The 24,190-nt window shown below is 40.3% G+C and overlaps 1 protein-coding gene across 2 annotated transcripts; it reads left to right on the top strand.

Moving 5' to 3' along the window:
• The first annotated feature begins 5,471 nt into the window (after nt 1–5,471).
• kif4 (kinesin family member 4) lies at nt 5,472–22,562 on the top strand. Of its 2 annotated transcripts, none has more exons than XM_050034244.1 (31): nt 5,472–5,587; nt 8,274–8,418; nt 8,547–8,661; nt 8,859–9,049; nt 9,188–9,277; nt 9,443–9,609; nt 10,095–10,189; nt 10,352–10,471; nt 10,800–10,975; nt 11,149–11,210; nt 11,330–11,462; nt 11,722–11,780; nt 13,019–13,124; nt 13,215–13,322; nt 13,492–13,674; nt 15,192–15,295; nt 15,384–15,528; nt 15,784–15,894; nt 16,040–16,123; nt 16,293–16,406; nt 17,373–17,528; nt 17,653–17,750; nt 17,921–18,050; nt 18,179–18,349; nt 18,446–18,565; nt 18,661–18,738; nt 18,852–18,953; nt 19,139–19,315; nt 19,424–19,549; nt 20,229–20,345; nt 21,288–22,562. In XM_050034244.1, the coding sequence occupies exons 2-31, from the start codon at nt 8,296–8,298 to the stop codon at nt 21,492–21,494; spliced, it is 3,768 nt and encodes a 1,255-aa protein (XP_049890201.1). In that variant the 5' UTR covers nt 5,472–5,587; nt 8,274–8,295; the 3' UTR covers nt 21,495–22,562. The 2 variants fall into 2 exon arrangements, with proteins under 2 accessions (XP_049890201.1, XP_049890192.1); XM_050034235.1 differs by having other exon boundaries at nt 5,544–5,759; nt 21,288–22,561.
• The last annotated feature ends 1,628 nt before the right edge of the window (nt 22,563–24,190 follow it).

The raw sequence follows: 24,190 nt of genomic DNA, 5'->3' as shown, positions 1-24,190 counted from the left end.
CCCATCCTTTTTCAGCCCCCCCCCCCCCCCCCGCCTCCATAAATGTATCAGGAAAGAGAGCAGTGACCATTGTTTAAATGTCAGTGATTAATACACATGGTAGAATCAGCTGATGATGACCGTGCCCTGAGTCACGGGGATGGATGAAACATCTAGACACTGAGATTATAAAATGCATTTGAGGGCGCATTTTCCTCCTCTCTCATGCATTCAAAACACTCATGTTGAATTAGCTAAATACCTCTTGGGATTAACTGAATTTTAAGCAACATAAGGCTGACGGCTGAAACAGCTTCTCCTGAAATACGGATTCAAGGCACAAATGACTTTGTTGTTTTTCCATACTTGTTCTCCAATTGAATTTCTGGGACGTTTTGTCAGGAGAGATGTATTTAATCATAACTCATCCTTCTTCAAAGCTTATGGGCCAAATTTGATTGTAGAACTTGGGCAAAGCTGCATACTTTGGGGGAAAAATGATTAGGCCAAGACAGTTTATAGTGTCCATACAATAAAATGATCTCAGAGGAAGGTGCTCCCTGTCGCTCAGCATTTAAAGCCTCACTGACAGCACAGAGAACAGCGTCAGTATGATAAACTTGAGAGCAGTCTGTAATATCCTCAGTGCTATTTGCTCTATGTGCGGTGCTGATTCTCATAACAGGAACAGTGCCAATTAAACTGATGTAAACGTCTGCAATATTGCCGCGCCCAAATAGTACTTGCGCTTATATTAACCTGATCTTAAGGGTAATGTGCATTCAGTGTCCATTTGCTTTGTCTTTACCCCCCATTTGCTGTCATGTCCAGACATATTTGACTTTATCATCCAGGCCAGAGCAGTAAACAGTAACCCCGCAGACACCCCTCCCATAAAGTGCCTCATGACTGACTCAGCATAAGGCTTCAGGCCTGTTTTAAAATGAATAGCTAATTACTGTTGACTCTTGTGGTTATTGAGTGAGCATTTGTCTGGTAACAGGCCCTCTTGAGCCGACTAAAGTACATATTAAGGGTTCAGGTGCAGCTGTCATTGTCCTGCATGATTGAGTTCCCCCGTTTTTTAATTTTTATTTTTATTTTTCATTTAATTTGATTGTAAATGAGGCAATTGTTCAAAGAGACTTGGGCATCGCTATTGCAGGAAGTGTGGAGCCATGCCATGGAAATATCTATTTGCAATCAAACCAAATCTACTCAATTCAGAATTGTACATCGCACATATAACACCTGCTGTTAAAAACAAAATGGATGCTAATATTTTGTCTCTCTGCTGTAAGTGTAACTCTGAGTCTGGAAGCTACAGTCAATGGCTATGTGTGAAGCTAAAGCTAGACCCTATGTGCCTCTCACTGGGTCACCTGGATGCTCATGTTACAAATATTAAACATAAGAGACTCTTCAATCTTTTGACTTTTGCTGCCAGGAAAAGTATTCTGCTCTTCTGGACCAAGGATGCTGCTCCAACAAGGAAGTCATGGCACAATCTTTTAATGCATTGTGTTCCCAATGAATATATCTCTTGTATGCTTCATTTCTCAGCAGAAGCTTTTTATAAAGTCTGGGACCCTTACTGAAAGTACATTGGGCATACACTGTCATCTTCCATATTACAGGGGTTTCCTAATTCGCCTCAGCCAGTATCTGTTAATTGTTTGTTGCTGCTTTTGTGGTTGTAGGAGGTAATGAAGGTTGGGGATGGATGTAATGCCCACTATTTAATTTAATTTAATTTAATTTAATTTAATTTAGTTGATTTAATGTAATTAATTCAATTTAATTTAATTTAATTTTTGTCATGTTATTTCCAAGCTGCTTTGTTCTGTGCTGTATGTAAAAAAAATGTAATAAATGTATTCTTAAAAAAAAAAGATTTATTCATTTTTACGAAAATAGAAAAGACCAAAACTTACCTGATGAGTAAACAGAATAATGTAGAAAAATGTCTTCAGTCATGTAGTGATATAATGCAATACAGTATCATAGCTTTATTGTCATTATCAGCACTGTAAAGTCATGAAGTCTACAGATTAATTAGCTCTTATGAGGAATTAGAGCAATGGGTGACCCCTCGCTAATATTTCAGTGATAAAATTCTCCTGCAAAATACTCTAATTTTCTCAAATTAACTTATTCTCAGCAAAATTAATTATTATTTTAGCTACTTTAGTTAGATTGCAATTATTCTTATCATACATTAAATTTTCCGCAGTTAATGGGAAACCCCATCGTAGACCGTTTAGCTTAGCAGAGCATGAAGCTGGTATGTACACATGGCTTAGTGCAGCTGAGCGGAGTGTATCCTCTTCAAAACCCCATTCATGCACCCATTGGATTTTAGCCACGGATGATTGCAATGCAATCCACCCCATGCAGATTATCTTCTGAAACTACAACAGGAAAAGAGGGAGGCGGGCTGAATTTCCTCCCATTCCAGCCACAGTATTAGTGGGCACTGCTGCTCAAGGTCAAGGTGGCTTTATAAGCCAAATAGGCTGAGCTGAGCGCATTATTGTTGGCATTTTAATCTCCCCATTTAAGAAAAAATAAAATAAAATCCCCACATGCACAATCATCATTTAGTGAATATATATGGAGAGAATAGACCGGTTTGTTCCATTCATTCACTGTCTGTTCTATTCTTGGGAGCAGAGGCAATCTGGCATGTTGTTATTAGGCCTTGTGGTGGAATTTCCCGTAGCAGCAGGACTCACTCGCCTCTGAGTCTGTGTGTACAGTAGCTGACTGAAGACGGGGAGTGAGCCATAAACAGAAAGTTCAAGTGAAACACAGGTGCTTCAAAAAGTCAGAAACACAAATAACTATATGGTTGAATAGTAATGAGTTTGAATGGGACTAAAGGAAATTTAAACGATACCTTTACTCCCCTGTGGCATATAATGGCTATAGTATATCAGCAGGGGTTTGGTCAGTATCAGTGACTCAGTGATTACTTCTCCAGTCTCCTGCTGGGATTCCCAGACATCAAAACAATCATTTGCAGTTGGATAATGTCATGTTTTGGCACCAAATTCCTCCGCCCACTGGAATGTCAAAGCACTCTGAGCCCCTCCTACCTTGTGTATTACCTCAAATAATCAATATGATGCATGTACAAGCCAGTGACTGCCATAAAAGACATTTTTGCAACATGATGCAGGACATGTCACTCCCTTGTTATTCATTCCTATTGTGAAAATGTGACTTCATTCTTCGGGGTCACCAGCATCTGTCACAGGAGGGTGGAGGGTGGAGGCTGAGCCAGACATCTGTGTTGGAGGGGATAAGCTCTGTCAATGTTGTTACAGCTCCCAGTGGTCACAAGGCTGACAAAGGTCATGGGTTGCACATGTGAGTGAGCGTTTCTCCTGTACATTTAATATGTCCTCTAATTTTGGTGACACACAATTGCGAAAATCATCTTTTGCCGTGATTTTTGGAAATGTTAAGGCAGCTTATCAGACGCACACAATTGCAATACAAGTCCACGCTTTGACTTCTGGCACTATATCGCCTGCTTAGCTCTCTCCTCCCTGCAGAAACCTTGTCATCACTTTATCTGGACTCAGCTGTTTTCCCCTCTGGCTCCCAGTGTAATGACCTTTCCCCACCAGCCAGAACACAGAGTCACTCCCCATTTTCCATTGTAGGGCTGAAAACTCGTCTCATCAAGAGGGATGTCGTGTCACCCACTCAGCCTCCCTTCTGCCGTGGCTTCCTCCTCTATTTGCACTTCTCTTGAAAGAAATCTCTCCCAGGCTTTTTATTTCTTAGCATGGCGTGTCTATCTTACACAATTACAGAGGCCCATGCCGTTCGCTGGGAAGCGTGGTTTGATGCTTGCTCTCTTCACTCTGCCTCACACCCTGGCTTTAGTTGTTTTGTGATCTCCGTCATCTGGGAATTGAGGGGTATTTTTCTAACTGCCCTCATTATCAGTAACAAGGGGATGAAATTAACTGTCAGGTAACAACAGTTATTGCCTTAAGATAAATTTGTAGCAATTTTCGGTAAGTGCAGCTTTCAAGTCACCAGTCAGTGAGATGGGTTTACACTGCAAGCTCGGGTCTGGTTGTACATTTGATTAGAATACATTGTTCGCTTCATGAAAAAATGATGAATGCATTATTGCTCAGCTCTTAAGCACAAATAATTGAATGCTAACTCATTAAAGACTCAATGATTTGTTTCTTAACAGAGTTTTTGAACCTCCGAGTCTTGATGGATCTGTAAACCGCCCACTCCTTGAAATATATCCAGTTTTGTGAATGTGCCAAAAAACTTTATATGCAAGAAAATCCATAACTGTTGCAATAAGATCGATAAGATAAAGCTCTATTGATCCCCAGGGGAAATTAGCACAAAGACAGCAACAGTAAAATAGAGAAAGTATAATAATAAATAATACAAGGTATGTAAAAAATAACCTAAAACCAGAATAGAGTAGAATAAAAATAAAAAATACATGAGAGATTTAGTATGACACAAAACCAGAATGACAAATAAAATGGACAGTATAAAGCAGACTCTCATAAACAACATAGATAAACATTGTTAAATATTTACATGTTTGAAAAGGAGTGGGAAGAACACACATATATTGTCCTACTGCTTCTCTATAACTCAAACAATTTACTAATTTAATAATTAACATATACACAGCTCATAGTTTTTGTTATTCTTGTTATTGTTATGAATGCTATTATTTATTTATTTTATGTACCGCTCAAAAATCCACCCAGGTATAATGTGAACAGTGGACACTAGATTAATGATATGAATAACTAATGGCACTTTGTGTTTGTCTGTATGAAGATATATTAACATTTTAAGACAGAATATGATGCAAAACAATCTGAACATATTAGAAGTTAGCATGTTGACATAATGTATTGAAATATAAATGATGATGTATGGGACAGGAGATGTAGTATAAGGTGGAAGTAATGTAAAGAAAAGAAGACACACCTAGGAACAAACACCAGACACTTGAGGGTGGGACGAAGGCTATTTTGAAAAGATGGGCCCTCAGGGGTTTTTAAAAGTTTCAAAGGAGACTGCAGACCATGGAAGAGAGTTGGAGCCTCTACTTCACAGGCACAATCACGCTTTGTTTTAGTATAAATATAGCATACTATATAACAGTAATACATATTAACATATATCAGCATCAGGGTATATATTTTAGGTTTATAATCCAGCAGTCTAACAGTCCAGTAGAGATACAGTAGCGAGGAAGAGTAGTGTGAGTGTCTCAGTGTACCAAATACTGTAGAGTTCACTGTGAAGAAGACAGGTTTATAAAGGCAAAGAGGGAGGAATTATAAATAACAACTAAACTGGGATCTACTTGTGTGTCATATGTGTGTAAGTGAGTGAAAATGATGGTGAATGCAAGACTGAGTGTGTTTGTTTCATGATGTATTGTACAAATACTGTGTTTTACCTTTTTTTCCTGTAGGGGGCAGTGGCGCTGCCGAGTTGAGTTGACTCTGCCGAAAAACCACAAGTAGAAGAAGAGGAAGGGGGCGGGGCTTGGTGTTTGAAAGTGGCGGGCAGCATCAACATTCATCTCAAAGATAGCCGTGTAAGTACACGGGCAAAGAACCGAAGTTGATCAAGTTAGCGTCAACGAGTAACATTTAGAAGTAGACGGTTTATTAGGAGTGTTTGATATCAGTGCGGAACGCCATCAGCCGGAACCGCTGAATGCCGTTTTCGTGATAATTTACCGTTAGCAGTGGAGTAAACGTGAAAAGGTACGTTAATGTCAACGTCTTGCTAACAATTGCAGCAAGCTAACTTATGGTAGTTAACGGTAAACTGACAGCAACTTTATCAGCCTTCCGCTGGGTTGGAGACGACGTGTTTGCTCACAGTGTTTATTTTAAACTCAATACAAATGCACTTTAACTTGTTTTGCAGTGCGTCTGAAACGATAAGTAACGTTTAACGATATGACGTTAGCTGACTGGCTTTACGTTATGTGTCGCAGTTAGAGGGTTTATCCCTTCCAGCCTAACACTGGATTTTCATATTAACTCTTGCTTATCAAACATCTCAGTTCTGATCTGTCTGAAGGAAGGGATGACCTTTGGGATTATGATGTCATCCTCAGACAACCAGGCTCCAAATAGCCGGTGAATAATGGAGCAATTCATTGGACACCATGACAACAGCCATGGTCGCGAGGACATTTTCTGTTTCACCACTGGAAGCTATAACTTACCACCAAAATTAATCAGATGATCTGAATGTAACGTCTCTTGGCCTGCACCCAGAGAAACATCCCTTTTGAAGTTCATTAATGTGCAAGATGCAAAATGGAGGAGACATAAAATTAGTCATCTCAACATAATGTCCATTATTGCACTTAATGTAGCCAGCTTTCAACAGTTATGTCTCTTGTTTATTTTTCTGCATCAATGAAGTGATGCAAAATATCAGTGTGCATTCACACTTCATCACACAGCAATGTAAGATTTCATGTAGAACATAAATATCAGCTGCAGTAATTTGTATTGGAGCTGCTTGGTACAAGATATTATGCAAAAGGTTGGGGACTCCATTATAGTAGATTCATATACAGTGCATTTAAAATACAGTGAAGTGTTCCAGGGATATGGTATGAATACAGATATTGTAAACCAATTATAAAGTGTCTGATGTTATTAAATGTAAATACGGTTGTCTATGTGGTTGGCTATAATCCTGGCCACTGTGGTAATTGGTCAGCTCACATTGCTTTCAGTCTATGAAGTATTTGGGTGTCCAGTTTTCACCATATACAACCACTGACACACTAGGGGTGTCACAATACAATATTATTAATATTTGAAATGTATCGCGATATATATTGTATTTCGATAACATGTTGTGATTTATTGCCTTTATTTCCAACTCTCCCCAAAGGAAAACTTTGTCAACATCTGATTTAGCTCATAAGATAATGTTCAGCCCACTTTAGTCATTTTCTATTGCGGCAAAATATATCAAGTAGACTGAAACAGTAATTGATGTTATTATTCTATTGGGTTATTTAAGTTATTTAATGAAAAAATCAATCCTTGGCGTCAGGGTAGGAAATCAGCACCAGCCACTAGCCAAATGCTGGTAAAATATGCAATTAGCTGCTAGATTTCCTTCACTCACCAGCTGAAAAACCAATGGTAATCTATTGAGAGGCTGATAGCTTTTGGAATCCACCAGCCACAGTGGCAGGTAGACAAAAACGTTAATTTCCAACCCTGCTTGGCATGCGTATATGAAACAATATTTTCAGGCAAAATTTTATGGTACTGTGCTATATTGATCCCCTCCCCTGGTGTTGTTTTTGGTTGCTGATGTGTTGTCTGAGTGCATTTTGTCTGTTGATGAAATATTATTACACTTCACTGATGTCCGAGTAATGTGCATACATGCCACGCTAATGCATATGACACTTAACCATTCAACCGTAATGTACCAAGTTCACAACATTCAGTATAATTCAGTGATGTCGCGGTTTATTACACTTTTAATACAGTAAAAATTAGGGCTGCAAGGATTAGTCAACCAGTCGATGACTAATTGACTATTAAAATAATCGGTGACTATTTTAGTAGTCGACTAATCAGTCTGAGTCATTTTTCATAGAAAAGTACTATAAAAGTCCCCCAAAAAACTCTTATTGCAGCTTCCTACGTTCAAATATTGGCAGCTTTACACACTCTCCCATGACGGTGAACTAAAACCCTTTGGCGTGAGTATGAAACAAGACATTAGATGACATCATTTTGGGGTTTGGGAGAGACAGACCGACATTTTTCAACATGTTAACAAATTTTTCGATAAAATGATTAGTCGACTAATCGAAGAAATAATCGACAGATTAGTCGACAATGAAAATAATCGTTAGTTGCAGCCCTAGTAAAAATGGTAACCTTGACCTTTATCAGGTTTTAATGTCTTTTGTTGGTATCATACAATAAAGAATCAGCAGTGGCTACTGTCATTTAGATATTTTCTGCAGTTCATCTCTAAGTCCGTCTCCTAAATTCAAGCAATACATGTCTGTTCACATGTTTCATAATTAACTGAACAAAAGTTAATGTATCTCAGTATCTGTCATTGCAGCTAACACTGTGTTATTTGAGTGGTGTCACTTAGCGAAAGTGAAGTTTTATCAATGTTTTCTGTCCAATCAAAAATTGTCATTGCATTTTTTCTTTTGTCATACGACTGCACTGATATTGCTCGGCTTCATCGCCTCTTTATGTTTCTTTTATCGCCAGGTAAATATTGGAGTCTTGCATCATGACAAATGAGGATGATAAGGTGATCCCAGTGCGGGTTGCCTTGCGATGTCGCCCGCTGGTGCCGAAAGAAATCAACGAGGGATGTCAGTGCTGTCTCACTTTTGTGCCTGGGGAGCCACAGGTCTGTGCTCAACACACAGTTTGAGAAAAAACTGTTTCCGTCTGTTTCAGAGTAATTATTTCACCACCTCTTTAAAGCCTGAACAGCTACACTGTGCTGCATGTGTAAAAATTGTTGTTTGTTTTCAGGTGATTGTCGGCACAGAGAAGGCGTTCACCTATGATTATGTATTTGATCCCAATACTGAACAAGAGGAGGTCTTCAAAACCACTGTGACCCCGTTACTGTGTGGGCTTTTCAAAGGTAGCTATAACTTTTAACATAATGCTTTTCTTGAGTTCGGTAGAATTTTTTTGTTTTGTTTTTACCCCTCCTGGGAGGTAACTGTGCAGGTTGTGCAACATCAGTTTCAATTGGCATTTGGCTGCACACAAATGAAAAATATAATTTTATTCTTTTTTAAATCATTTTGTATCCTCACTGAATTGTGCTTTCTGTAGGCTACCATGCCACAGTTCTTGCATACGGACAGACGGGATCAGGAAAGACCTTCTCCATGGGAGGAACATACACATCAGCTCAAGAGAATGATCCTTCAGTCGGAGTTATTCCACGAGTCATCAGAAGGATCTTTGAGGAAAGGGAGAAGAGGACAGACTGTGAGTTTTGCCTGGCAGTATCGTACCTGGAGGTTGGTGGAAATGTTGTTTACACTGTGTTCTTATGTCATTTAGAAATGAATTGCGTTCCTCGGCATTCAGCACATGTTGGTGCAGCTGACAGTGGCCTTTTAAAATAATTCACTTGAGCTTTTACTTTTTGATTGTAGATCTATAATGAAGACATATTGGACTTGCTGTGTGCATCAAAAGATAAATCTTCCCTCAGCGTTAGGGAGGACCCTAAAGAGGGCATTAAGGTGAGTAATTGACATTTTTACAGGAACGAACACACATATTGTCACATTTCTTTAAAGCTTAGAACCAGATAGAAAGTAAACTTGTTCTGTACCTTGTAAATCACATGTTAAAATATAATATAGTGTGTCTGCTTTGGTTTTGATCGGAAATATCCTGTTTCCTAGATTGTGGGTTTAACTGAGAAGCAAGTGTTCTCCGCTCAAGAGATGGTGGGTTGTCTGGAGGTTGGAAATTCTGCTCGCACTGTGGGCTCCACGGCGATGAACGCTGCTTCCTCGCGCTCACATGCCATCTTCACCATCACACTGGAGCAGCGCAGAGGGACAGACAAGTCAGTTTGGTGGTCTTTTGTCACACAATCACTTTGGCTAATATTAGTACCCTTTAAGTGGGATTTATTCTTGTGCATCAGCTCTATGCAGAGCCTACGCAGTTGTGAGCATTTATACTTGTGTGGTGGTGTGTCTGTGTCACTCTGCAGTTACACTTCCAGAACACTAGTCAGTGGCGGGGTTTCTGTGAAGTGCTGTAAAGTTTAGTTGATACAAAACACACATTAAGCACACGTTAAACATGGCTTAATAGAGACAATTTCAAGCCCAAGTACACAAACTGACTTCACAGTACAGTAACTCGCAGGACTCACAAACAAAGCATGTCTTTTGTTGGACAACTTTTTCCCCACAGATACAACATGCTAATGTTTTTAGCACAAGCCTATGGCCTTTATTTAAAACTGCTTTGTATTGCTATGGCTCACAAAGCAACATTTGAAAACACTATCTTAGTTGTATTTTGTCTAATCTTTGGTTGCAGAACCGACTCCATTGTTTCAAAATTGCACCTTGTGGATCTGGCTGGTTCAGAGAGGCAAAAGAAAACCAAAGCGGAGGGAGATCGTTTAAAGGAAGGTAAACTGAGTGTACTTTTCATCAATTTACTCAATTAAAAGTTGTCAGCCTTAATTTCTGATTTTCCCAGTGACAAATAACGTAGTATATTATGTCTGTGTTGTCTCTTTGTGTCCTTAACTACGGCTTTTCTGTTTTGATGCTGTTCATTTTCATCTTCAGGCATCAGCATCAATCGTGGCCTTTTGTCTCTGGGTAATGTGATCAGTGCCTTGGGGGATGAAAGCAAGAAAAACAGCTTTGTTCCTTACAGAGACTCCAAGCTCACCCGCCTGCTACAAGGTAAGCTTTGATTTCGATGTTCAAAAGTGACTCGGTGGTCATTAGTGTAAAAAACAATCCTCACTTTGAGGATCTTCAAACATGAGCAAATTGTGTTTAAGCACACACGAGGCTGCTTCTCTCACTTTTACTGTCTAATGGCAAGTTTTTCATTCTGCTCAATTGATGATGTGTTTGCTGGCAACTTGTAATGTAGGATCTGCATATGGCTTTACTTTTTTATTTGTTTAATGCAAAAATGGCAGCTTAATGACATCAGGCAACAATGCAACATAGTAAATGATTTTACTAGGCACTTTAGTCATTTCTTTTCTGCTTGTTTCGTCAGATTCTTTGGGAGGCAACAGCCACACTTTGATGATTGCATGCGTCAGTCCCGCAGACTCGAATCTGGAGGAGACCATCAACACACTGCGATATGCTGACAGAGCTCGCAAGATTAAAAACAAACCAATAGTCAACGTTGACCCCAGAGCTGCAGAAATGAGCCGTTTGAAGCAACAGGTACAGACATTTTTGGGGGAAGCAGCCAGATCTCAAACTGCCATTGGATTATGCTGCATGTTCGTTGAAGTCCTTACAAGGGAGAAATCTTTTTAAGATTGATAGTACAGAAAGTATACGGTACACACCTCACCTACTACCATTTAAATGTCTTGATTTATACACTCGTTTAGGTTCAGGAGCTGCAGGTGATGCTCCTTCATGCCCGCGGAGGAGTCGCTCCGGTGCTCTCTGGGTAAGACATAAAGTTTACCCAATAAGCTGACGTCCTAACAGGATGTCGGTTAAATGCACCCGGGGTACGTATTACCCGTAACAAAAGACCATAACGGTTACTCAGTCTCTCCGTTACAGGCCAGAGTCAGCGGAGAATGTGACGAAGCTGTTGGAACGGAATCGCGCTCTGCAGGATGAGAACAATAAGCTGAGCAGGGAGCTGAGCGAGGCAGCTGGACAGACTGCCCTCATGTTTGAGAAGATCATCATGGTGAGCCAGGCTGTGACAACATTTGCAAATGTTTCCTCTAAAGTTATGGTTGAAAGCTGATACTGTGAGTGATGATGTGTTAGTTTTTTCCATGGATAGAAAAAAAGCCAAGACAAACAAAACAGATACAGAAATAAAACATAAACTGGTTAAGAAAAGAGCAACACTTTATATTAGTTTACAGTCTGTTTATTTTAGATATCGTCTCTCAGACATGTCACTGTTTTGCATCTCACATTGTGTTTACTTTACTTTATAGACCGAACATGCAAATGAGAAACTACAAAGCAGAATGGAACAACTGCGGGACCATGCCGCGTAAGTTTACAGGGGCAAGAAGCCAGGAGCTTCAGGGCGTGTCTAACACAATAGTTGAGCTATTCTTGTTGGATAGGATCCTACGTGCTCATTTTCAGGTTCATACTTGTTTTTAAAGTTTCTACTCGAACATATTTTAAAGGTCAAAAAACACTTTATTTTCCTCAAGCTGTCTGTGCTGTAACACCTGTGTTCACATTCTGTCTGAAATGCTCCGTTTTAGTGCCGGTCTCTTTAAACCCCCTCCTGGAAAAAGTCCAGTCTGCTCTGACCTGTTACCACTTCCAGGTCTTCCAGATCTTGGCGTCTCTGTCAGTGCAGCAGGGGGGGAATGTAATCAAGAATAGCAACATTTGCTATTGTGAAATCCCCATTAAAAGCTTCGTAACATGAGTGGACATTTTCCATCAGGAATCTGATCTGAAATCAGGGACACAATTTACAACATTGGCAACAATTTACAACATTGGCAATCAACTTAAGTAACCTATATTTTATCTACAAGTGCACGTCACACACTGAGCAAGCCGCCTGTTAATGACGCTGTGGGCTAATGGGCATGTAGCTACTTCCATGTTTCAGATGATACGTCATGTTTGTAGTCGACCAATGAAGATGAGTTTACATATCACCTTGGGTTCGTCCTTCACCTTCTCAAAATGATCCCACACTTTGGATTTCCTGCCCGACATGTTATTAACTAGCCTGTGGAATAACCACAGGTACCAGCCCTGGAAATTAACCTGACTCCTGTCTGACTGCTGAGCGTGGCCTCTTCCTGTGTTTGTCCTTTCAAAATAAATTCCCACATGGTCCAGCCATATAGGTTTTAATTTATTTTGACAAGGCGCAGCTTTGTTTGTTTGTTTTTTCTGTGACTAAGTGACCAATGAAATCTTGCTAACTAATGACCTCCCGGCTTGTTTGGTCGACTACTTGGAGGCAGCCCAACTATGACATCATACTGTAGCCAGAGTAGAAAACACTTTGGAAACAGTGTTCAGAACGGTCTGAAGCCTGAGGTTTTTGCTCACAGGGATTACTTCTACATACATGTTCACACTTTAAATTAACATCCTTTATTATGACACTATATATAAGATACAAACATGGAAAAGTAAAATTGGTCCTCTTTGAAAGCTTTGTTGGGTTTTTAATGGCAGAAGTCAGTTTTCAGCTGTTTCTTCTTTACCACTGCCACATTATGAAACCATGCTCTTTATTTACCTTTATATCAGATGTACAGTGGATCTTGAGAAGTTGTTGGAGACTCTGGAGGACCAGGAGCTGAAGGAGAATGTCGAGGTGATGAAGAACCTGCAAGACATCATCTTGGAGCTCAAGGTACACAAGTCATCATACATTATAATCCACCAAATGACAGCATGTTCACAATACTGAGTTTCATGGCTTACTGTTTGTTGGTTTTCAAAGAATGAGAGTGCAGGCATCGCTGCCTCCATTGATGCCATGGCTGCAGGAGAGGATGGAGCTGATGTCTCTGGGAATGGCAGTAAAAATGGGGCAGATGAATCTCCTACGGTATGTTAAAACGTTTGTTCTCTCAGTGATGTTTTTAATTAAATCTACTGTAATACAGTCTCATATTTCTTTAATTGCACACACAAAGATACATTCCTTCACCTCAGCCTTTATTTTTTGCCGAACCAAATGCGAATAAGATGTTTTCCACCTCTAACACACTTAACAGGATGTCACCGGCATTGTTGGGAAGGACTCCCCGGAGGCCTTTACAACCCGTCATGCACTGCGGCAGGCCCAGCTCTCCAAGGAACTGATCGAGCTGAACAAAGTGTTGAGCTTGAAGGAAGCTTTTGTGAAGAAAATGTGCCAGAACGACACCCAGCTAGAGCCGATGCAGTCAGAGCACCAGGTAAGAGGATTTTGCATCCATGTTTGACTCTCATAGTAATAAACCACCTAAATTTCCGTTGTTTAATTCGATACTCTTATAACACTGTCCTCTTCCTGACCTGTGCCAGTCACTTTCACTGACACTGCATAGGACAGATGAGCAGGGGATGAGGATATACACTATGCAGTGTCTTTGATGACAGAAAGACAAATGTTGACTTTGATGCACATGAGTGTGCCTGAAAAGGGGATGTGTATACCAGGGTATTTAGAAATCCCGATGCTATGATTTTCAATATATACAGGTGCTTGTCTTGCTATTAAACTCATTTTATGTAGTGCACAGCATGCGCTACCAGAGGTCAGGGGTATAAAGGAAAGAAAAAATAGGTACTGCCCAAGCTTAAATGAAACAGAATTAGGAACATCTTTGGCTTGGCTTGTGCAGGGTTTAACTGCAATGGGGATCCATCGCTCAAAGTGCAGGACTGTTGAGCTCCACCCATGCCTCCCCTGCATGTGTTGTTAGTCCAAACACACAACTCTTACTATGATAATGCTCTGCAAGTGGTGTTTTATTTTATGAGCAGGGTTAGGTAGTCACCCCAGAGCACATTTCCATCTAAATATTTTTCTGTTTAACAGGAAGAGGAAAGAGAGGAATTTTGTTCTGGAAACTATTTTTGAGACACATACTTAGTATATCACAAGAGATGAATGAACAATTAACACAGGGACAGAAAATTAGAACCTGGAAAATGCATTTTAAGCCCAGTTGGCATCAAGATTCGCGACAAGACAAAACTGTATTAGAACATTGCAGAGAAAAGTTGCAGCAGTGTGAACAGGCCGGTATGAGCGCAACTCACGGCGGCTGATGGTGTCACCTACAACTCAACTGGTCAAATCGCTGGCAGCTGGTTTTAGAACGTAAAGCAAGTCACCTGCTTTTACAGCCAATCGGCTTGTAGTGAAGTCTGCTGGTCAAGTCAAAATGACCACAGTTTGCGTGTTTGCTTTCAGTGACAGATGCTACGTCCCCACCGAGCCCTCTGTTTCCGTCCTCATGGTGTGCCGGTGTCGGACGGTGGGTCACTGTGGCCTGTATCTCACTATAACTATCCTCATTCATATTTTAATAAGCTACAAATTAGATTTAGCCACAAAATAAGTCTGAAAATCTGGAAATCAGAACAGAGGTACAGAGAGTTGTTGCATAGAGAAGATACATCATCTTATCTAGTTGCATTGGTGTGAACTTTGCAGGTTTTTAGAACATTGCAGAACTCATCTCATTGCGAATCTTTGGTCTGAACTGGGCTTTAGATTTCACTACATAATGCTGAATCATCCGCAAGTTAACGTGAGTGATGAAGTATGACTCTCATCGAAACACCTATGGTACCAGGTTCTCATGAGAGAAAGGGGAGTTTAAAGTATAGCATTTTTGTGTGCTTATATTAATTCTGAACCACACGTTGCAAATGTTGATAAATGATGGCCATGTTTTAAACTTCTTTGCATTGTGTCCTGCAGAAAAATGTACAGTCTCTACAGACCGCAGTGGATTCTCTGCAGAAGGAGAAAGAGGACCTTGTTTTGGCACTTCAGTCCGCAAAGAAAGACACTAACCAGGCGAAGTACGAACACTAGATATTAAAAGTAACCTCGCAAGCCTTGACTTTTTCCTTCCTGCTTCGTCTGACATCTGACGCCACCTTCTTGTAGACTCAGTGAGCAGCGGAGGAAGAGACTGCAGGAGCTCGAGGGCCAGCTTGTGGACATGAAGAAGAAGCTTCTCGATCAGTCCAAACTGCTGAAAATCAAAGAGTCCTCTGTTCAAAAAGTTGGCAAGCTCATGCAAGAAATACAGGTAACCAGTGAATTTCTTTACTTTAATCTATTCTGTTAAAGTTACATATGGAACAAATCGCAGTGACAATGTATCTTTGATGTATTTGGCCCTTCTGTGGGGAGATAAAATTGTTTGTAAAGACCAACTTTTCCTATTTATCCCATGGCATCACCACATTCACTGAGTTGGCAAGTATTGCTGATATTTAATACCATTTGTAACGTGTAAGCCACAGATGCCAATTCAAAGCTTAATAACGCTGTGGTCTCACAGGCTATGAAGTCCCAGCGTACACAGCTGATGAGGCAGATGAGGGAGGACTCTGAGAAATTCAGACACTGGAAGAGCAAGAAGGACAGAGAGGTGCTGCAGCTGAAGGAGAAGGTTTGTGGAGAGACACTGCAGGACATTTTCTTTCACCAACATTTCATTCATAAAATCTTGCTGCTAAATTCTTTCCTCCTTGCATTTATTAATTTATGTCCTTTGGCTTCATGAACCTCCCACTTTATTTTTACCTGTTTTTCAGGATCGTAAGCGCCAGTATGAGCTGCTTAAACTCGAGAGGGATTTCCAGAAGCAGGCCAACGTTCTGCGCCGTAAAACTGAGGAGGTGAGGCCTCTTGGTTTCCTGTCTGTGTAATCTATAAAGTAGGATGTAAATATTGTATATTATATTTATAAATGTGTCACTAATTTGTACCAGTCACTTCCTTTGTTTCTCAATAGCCCCTGTAAATGGAAATTATCTAAAGCGGCTTATTACAATCTTTCCCCGACAGGCTGCAGCTGCAAACAAGCGGTTAAAAGACGCCCTGCAGAAGAGAAGTGAGGTAGCAGAGAAACGCAAAGATTTCCATAACAGAGGAATGGAAGGAGCTGCTGCAAGAGTTAAGGTAGTAAAACTTGCTTCTAGGACGACTTTGTCGTCTCAAAGACTTGTATTTGGTTTGCTAGACTGGACAAAGTGCAAAAAAGCATTACTTTACTAGCAGTTACATTATTAGCTGAGGTGTACAGAAATGTGGTTACTGTTTTATATAATGGAATTTCAGTCGATAATTCCGTCTGATAGTGCAGAACATGCCTAAAACCTGGTCCTGAATGTGGACTGTACCCCTCTGCCTTTCTATCCTGTCCTCTCTGTCAGTGCTTGTTGCTACAACAAAACTAGCTGGTTTCACATAACCATACAGAGCTCATTATTCTAATAGGAAATTGTTGTGAACAGGCTGAAAACAAACGCCACCTGTACTAATTTTAATGGTTCAGCTTGATTGGCAATGTATCAGATTAGTTGAATTCTTGTAGACTTTGAGTCTGAGGCTTCACCCGCAGAGTCTTTTGACCTCAGCAGCAAAGGAGAGGATGAATGATGCCACATGGCTGTGAGCCAATTTAATAAAACAGACTTTCCAAACATTGGATGGACTATAACGGCTTTATGTAAGCATTAATTAAAGTTATTCTAATGTTTTTTAGTCTATATGCAGCCTATATATGCTTGTCAATAAGTCTGACATTATTATAAATATTAAAAATAGATAAACTATGCCTAAACTGTTACAAAACAGTTTGAAATACATTGATGTATTTACTCTAGTGATGGTGAAGGATCTCTATGATGTGATGTTTCACTAGAAAAAAGTTCAGTCAGAAAATACCTATTTGCCCTCCTGACATTTTTGTGTTTGAAAGATTGTCGGCCTTGAAATTCCATCTCTAATTATTTCTGATGAAACACTATCCTGCTTTAACCAACAGTTACAAATACGCTGAAGTATAAATAGACCTTAAAGAATCCACGTCAGACCAATGAGAGTGTTGCTGCCTTAACTCTGTGACTGTATTTGTGTGATCAGACATGGCTTCTCAATGAAGTGGAGGTGATGGTCAGCACAGAGGAGGCCCGGCGCCACCTCAATGACTTGCTGGAGGACAGAAAGGTCCTGGCTCAGGAGATCAACCACCTCAAACAGCAGATGGAGGCAGGGGACCGACCTGCTGCCAAAATCAGGGTGAGATGGGATTTCTCTACTGTTGAGCATGCACAAAAATACGCAACAAACTGAGAATAAGTGAGACATGCATTGAATCTGCGAAGTACAAAGAGTCAGTGCTTTGTGGTGTCCTTCCATGCAGCGTCGCACACTGATCATCTCTGAGCTGGAGACCCAGGGGGCGCTGGAAACACCTCTGACCAAACAGGTGGAGAACCTAGAGACAGAAATGGGCCTCAGGTGAGTCTCACAGAGCAGCCCAGTCACTGCATTAATGTTTGCTGTTAAGATTTTGTGACTCTTTCAAACAGTATCAGTTTAACAAAAGATATCTACAGGACAGACTGAATTGATTTTGTACCTCAATGCAGGAATTATTAAGATTCGCAGAGTGATTTGTATCCCAACAGAAACGCCCAGATAGCCGACCTTCAGCAGAAAGTTCTCGTCGCAGATGGCGAGGGGCGTTTGAAACAGCGCATTGATGGCATCACAAGCATCGTCGAGGCCAAATGTGCCCTCAGGGTCCTCATGTCTGAGGTGAGCAACTGCTAGCAACTTTTTTATATTCACATCTGTGTGGTAAATTAGTAATGGTACATTCATTTGTTGCCGGTACATTCATTTGTTGCCGTTACAAAAATATCACTTTATTCCCTTGTCTTTAGCTGGTGTCTGCTAAAACAGCCAGCGCCAAGCTGGAGAGTGAACTCAAACAGGAGACGGGGAATTCACAAGATTTAAGGCGGATGCTAGCTGAAGAGAGAAACGTGATGTCAGCCATGGACATGGAGCACCAGCAGCAGCAGGTGGAGCTGGAGCAGAGGCATCAAGAAAAGGTGCTCATAGCCTGTAGTCATAAACCATTTTGCATTCCCTTTCAGAGACATGCAAATTTATGAAACTTTCTGTTCTATTTATTTTTTTCCGCACAGGTCCTGTACCTCCTTAACCAGCTACAGAGCAAACCCATATGTGAAGAGGCCGATGAAACAAAGGAGAACAATGAGGAGAGTTCAAGGGAGAAGGAGCTTCTCCAGCGCCTCAAACTTCAGGTTGGTTGGTTTCATCAACCTTTCACTCTGCATTTCTCCTTGTTTTCAGGAGAAGCAACAATTTAATCATGTTGCTATTTGTAACATCATTTTAGGAAGAAGAGCTTGAAAAGCTGCGTGAATTAAGTGAGCAGAACCAGAAACTGGTGGAGCAGAATGAGCAATACAAGCAGGTAACCTTTATAATTTAGTCCAACATTACTGGCCTCCATCTGATTTTATTCTTTAATATTTTCATGTTAAGGTGAATTGTCTCAAATCTCTCTCATTTTTTTTTCCTCCACAGAAACTCTCACTGCTTCACCTGGCAAGTGGAAAGAAAGTCCTTGTGCCTGTGACCAACAATGAAAGGAGCTCAGACGACTCGTTTGAGTATGTTCCTCCAAAGGTGAGTTATTCCAGATATTCTACCTTCGTGTTTGTTGAGTTGAGGTGTCCTTTCATCTCCTGGTGTTTATTTTTTGTTCAAGTGTGTATATATATATATATATGGGTTTATTATCTCAAATGGCTCACTGTTGATGGAATCCAAGAGTGTTGATTTCTCTTTGTCTGTGTGTCTACCAACGATAGCCTAAAGGGAAGCGCTTCACCACAGCTAAACGTAGCCAGCACAGTATGGCCATCAACATTGAAGAGCTGATGTCGCCCAGTGAGGATGAGGAAGCGGACGAGGTGGAGGAGGATGAGTGGCGTCCTGAGAAACCTGAGAAGGGACGCAGAGCCTCAAAGAAACCAAAAGCGACTGGGGTAAGACTGTGATCAGGACAGGGGTCATCTTCAAACTGGTCATTTGTGTGTGAAACTACGAAGCTCATAGACTGTGATCATGATACTGAGAAGTTTCTCTCGCTTCAGTGTGCGTGTAAAGGTCGCTGCGGCAACAAGCAGTGCAGGTGTCGCAAAGGAAAGATGACATGCGGGGAGAACTGCCAGTGTGATCATGAGAAGTGCAGAAATATGGATAACCGGGTGCCTTCTGAGGTAAGTTAGCTTTCAGTAATTGCTGAAAAAGTACCTCAAATCTTGCTAATGGTTCATGCAACAAAATTTTTGTATTAGTTTTCTGTTTTTATTTTTCAGTAATGAGACTTTTGATAATCAATGTGTGCGAAAACATTTGCAACTTGGATTGTCAGGATGTGTTTTAAACACTCCATGTGAAATGTTAATTTACATTTGGCATAATGTAACTGCTCCGTACAGTAAAAGATCATCAGAACGTGTTTCTATTAATGATTTTCCATTAAAACAACACACACACTACACCAGCCAATATAATATCATAGAAGGCGAAACATATTGGTAATTAATGTAATAGTGGTAGGGATGCACCGACTGTGACTCCAGAAGGAGTCCCGGGCAAGATCTGTTTGCCCCAAAGATGTAATGACTGAGAAAAAGTGTCTTACTGGTAGTTATCATTGGACCATTAAACTAATATTTATAACATCATCAGTTTTAGAATATTAATAAATAGGTACTAGTTTAACAGTTTATTACATAATATGGCATTCATGACCACAGACACAGATGTGTTTCTTCTGTACAGTTGGATTTGACGTTTCAATCAAGAAAACCTCAATTTGCTTTGATGAATATTTTGGATTCTTTCATGAAGATGAAGTATTGTTCTCAGTTTTTGACTTTTTACTCTTTTCAGGATGTAAGCCAGACAGAAAGTGTTTCTAGAGACTCTGTGTCTCTCCAAGATCCTGCATCTGTCAGCCCTGACAACTCCACATTCTTCAAGCCGCCATCTTGCACTCCCACTAAGAAGGTGAGCCTGCCCCTTCTGAGGACTCATGCGAGATTTATACCTGCGCGTCAGCTCTATGCAGAGCCGACGCCGCAGCCTACGCACATGACCTACGCCGTTGTGAGCATTTATACTTGTGTGGTGGTGTCTGTGTCACTCTGCAGTTACACCTCCAAAACACTAGTCGGCGGTGGGGTTTCTGTGAGGTGCTGTGAAGTTTAGTTGATTGAGAACACACCCAAACACGCATTAAACACGCATTAAACACGCATTAAACACGCATTAAACACACATTAAACATGGCTCAATAGAGACTTTTTAAAACACAAGTACACAAATCAGCTTCACTATAACTCGCAGCATTCAGACAAAGCACTTGTCTTTATCCGGACAAATTTTCCCCACAAATACAACATGCTAACGTTATTAGCACAAGCCTATGGCATTTTACATTGTATAAATTCACCTAGCAGCTAGCGGACTTGTCCTCTACTCCGACAAAACAACTGTGTTATACTAAACACGTTTTACTAACAAATGTAACATGCTAACGTTATTAGCACAAGCCTATGGAATTTTACATTGTATAAATTAGCCTAGCAACGAGCAGAGATTTCCTCTGCTCATATGAAGCCAGGATAAATCACACACAAGACTTAAAATGCTATTTTTGTGGAGGCTTTATTGTCTTCACAATTTATTGTTTCTTATTTGTGAAAGCTACGGTGTAGGGTGTGGCGTAGGCTCTTGTTGTTGTTGGCAATACAAGGAATAGTCAGTCATAATGTGGCTCTAAGAACGATAAGCATGCATGTAAAGATGCACAAGACTAAATTTGCCCACTTTGATTCATTCTGTTCACTTATTATTAATGTGTATTTTGGCATACACAGTTTCTCGCCTGCAGCTTTAAAAAGATATAACACAGAGGTAACACCGATGTACTGATACGCTCTATTTCAGGTGCTTAAAGAAATTGGCGACATGGGACATCCCACTCCAGACCTGAAGTTGGTCAGGAAGCCCATCCTGCCAGAGGAAGAGGAGGACGGTGACGACGATGACGAGGACACAACAACAGTCAGCTTCCTCAAGAAGAAGAAAAGAATCCTGACGAGTTTTCAGAACAGTTTTTTCTCTGGATGCACTCCGATCAGAGAGGAATCGTAATCAGCACAGAGCAGGGAGCAGGGTAGGGCTTTTTACTTTAGATGTCCATATGTGTTTGATTAAATGTTTTGTCAACGTGTTTTCAGTCTTTTTTTATATGTGACTAATCTGTTGTGTACTGTAACATGAAAGTAGCTGTTGATTTTGTTTTCTATAAAGGGTAAGGAAAGGACCGTGAATAGCATCGGATCTTTTACTGGAATTAACAATGAGATGATGGAAAAGCCTGTACATAAGATTTTAGTTTAACATGATAGATGACACTTCCTAGAGCTGAATAAAGTCTTACAGTGGAATCGTGTTTTTAAAGAACAAAGCGTTATTCCTTTTTGTCTGACTGTGCACCTGTGTTTACTGTCTCAGCATCATAAGTGATGGAAAATAATTTATTTCATTCATTAGTCTGTTATGATGTTTTACATTGTTTCTTAGCGACACTTAATTTTTAGTGATTTTTTTTTACGTTGAAAAAATGAAATCTGAAACTGAAACTCTACATCTAATTTTGTACTTCAGGTAAGGTTTTACTTTTACCTGTGTAGCACCCCCTCAAATCCCCCAAAAGCTCAGAACACAATAATTGCCGCTTATATTTACCAATTTATTTTTGTTTCCATCTATTTCTACACGGACTGTAAAGCCTGAGGCGTTGTCTCGACTTTGAATTTATGTAGATCTTGATCTCAAATTTAGTGCACTGTGTCTTTATTCACTTTTTCTTGTTATGACGTTTACCTGTCACGTTTTGAACCTCACAGTTTGTTTCAAATGCTTTCTGGAGAGCCAAGGGCACAGATGTCAACACGATTTCCTGACATGATGTTTTTAGAATTGGGTGAATAAAATAGTGTAATTATTATGCAACTAAGCTGTGTCTGTTCATAATGGTTTAAGATCAAATGAGTACAAATGATTCTGGAAATTGTCTTTCTGTTAAGCAAAAATGCCAAACATTTAATGGATCCACAGGGTTCCCACATTCATAAAATTCCTGTTTTTGAATGTTTTTGAATTTTGAATAAATATTGTCTTAGCTATTATTTAAAATATGTTCATAAAAATCCCAAAACAAGTCTAACATTGTGCCAAATAGATACACATTAGCGTACACAGCTAGTTGGCAGCAGGAATGTCTCAGGCCCCATCACAGCACAGTAGGTTGAGGGTGAAAGGCTGTCAGCAAATAGTTAGGCACAGGGAAACAGAGATCTGTGTGGGTACATGAAACCCTAAAAAAGAGGGTGGATCATGGGGAGTACCATCAGTTGGTCCAGGAGCTTCTCCTCCATGATGGGTATTTCCAGGCATATTTTAGGATGACTCAGGGGCAGTTTGACAACCTGCTGTCTATCATCGGGCCGTATAGCTCTGGGTATCCAGCAACCGCTATCACCAGATTCTCCTCCATTGTTCACCATCTGTATACTTGTGATCAGCACAGAAGGCCCGCCTCTCAAATCATCTGATTGGACAATGGGAAAAAATGACCAAAAAGAAAAAAAGAAATGGGGTGCTTTTCCGCTCTGAGTTGAAGTTTTTTCAAGTCGAGGAGTTTACAGTGCTCCGGCAAAAACACCAGGCGTGTCGCAACGTAAAAACCGCTAGCAGAAAGCTTCATTCTCATTAAAAACAATTATAAAAAGACGCCTCCAGCTTCTAGAACACTTTCTGTGTGAGCTGAGCAAGTGAAGTTACCAAACAAGTGCTAACAGTTAGCTTCTCAGCAAGTACCTGGGAAGCGTGTGTTAAAAATATATTGCTTTCAAATGGCAGCAAGTTGGCAACATGGGGAAAGCTGCTGTGGTCAGCCATGCTGAAGGGAGGAAGCATCAAGACAACCAAAATGCTGCTCAACAGATTGCCAACAACTTCAACTGACTGAAGGACTGAAATGAAGTCATGAAAATTGAGTAACATAATACAGTAACATATGGAAAAGTTTAGAAAAAATAATTCTCAAGTGTTTAATGACTTGCTTCTGTTCTGTTTTTGTAAATGAAATTCTTTTGGGACTTTGGACATTTGTGCACTTCACTGTAGAGCCTGGCCTTAAAAGATTGATGATTAACCAAGATATGTGATGACTGGGACAATTTACAGCTGAAAAATAAACTTCAATACACAATACTTATCAAATCAATACAAATCTTGGCCATTTCTGTCCTGCAATTTTCATGTGAAGCAGATATAGAAACATCTTCGACAATCTAATATCAGCCGATATGTCAGTACAGCAGGTTTTCACATTTTCTGTCACTTTGATTGCCAGGTAGTTACTAATTATATCATTTTTATTGTGCCATAATAACACTGGCCATCTTGCCAATAATATTTTCCAGTTGTTTATTGATCGTGATGAAGCTCCCAATGCAAATAATAGCAGCATCTATGAGCTGTTTGGGACGGACTGCAGTGATAATAGCAGAGCAGCAAAGAAGAAATCATCACACACTGTGAAAGTAGCCACAGCTGATAACAAGAGACTGATGGGATGGCTTCTGTTGCGGCACAAAACAGTGTGCGGCACAAAACAAGTGGATGTGGCAAAATAACCTCCACATGAGTCACTGTAGTACTTTTTGTGTGAAAGTGTGTGAACAATTGTTCTGCTGTTGATAAATGTGGACCCCCTGTAGAGTTTTCTCTGTTTTTGGATTCTTCCATCACCTGAGGCGTACCTAAACTAAGTTTCCTTC

Source organism: Epinephelus moara, chromosome 3, assembly GCF_006386435.1.
Source record: "Epinephelus moara isolate mb chromosome 3, YSFRI_EMoa_1.0, whole genome shotgun sequence".
NCBI classification, from domain to species: domain Eukaryota; kingdom Metazoa; phylum Chordata; class Actinopteri; order Perciformes; family Serranidae; genus Epinephelus; species Epinephelus moara.
Note: the sequence above shows the minus strand (reverse complement) of the source record. Positions and strands in the feature narration are given on the sequence as shown.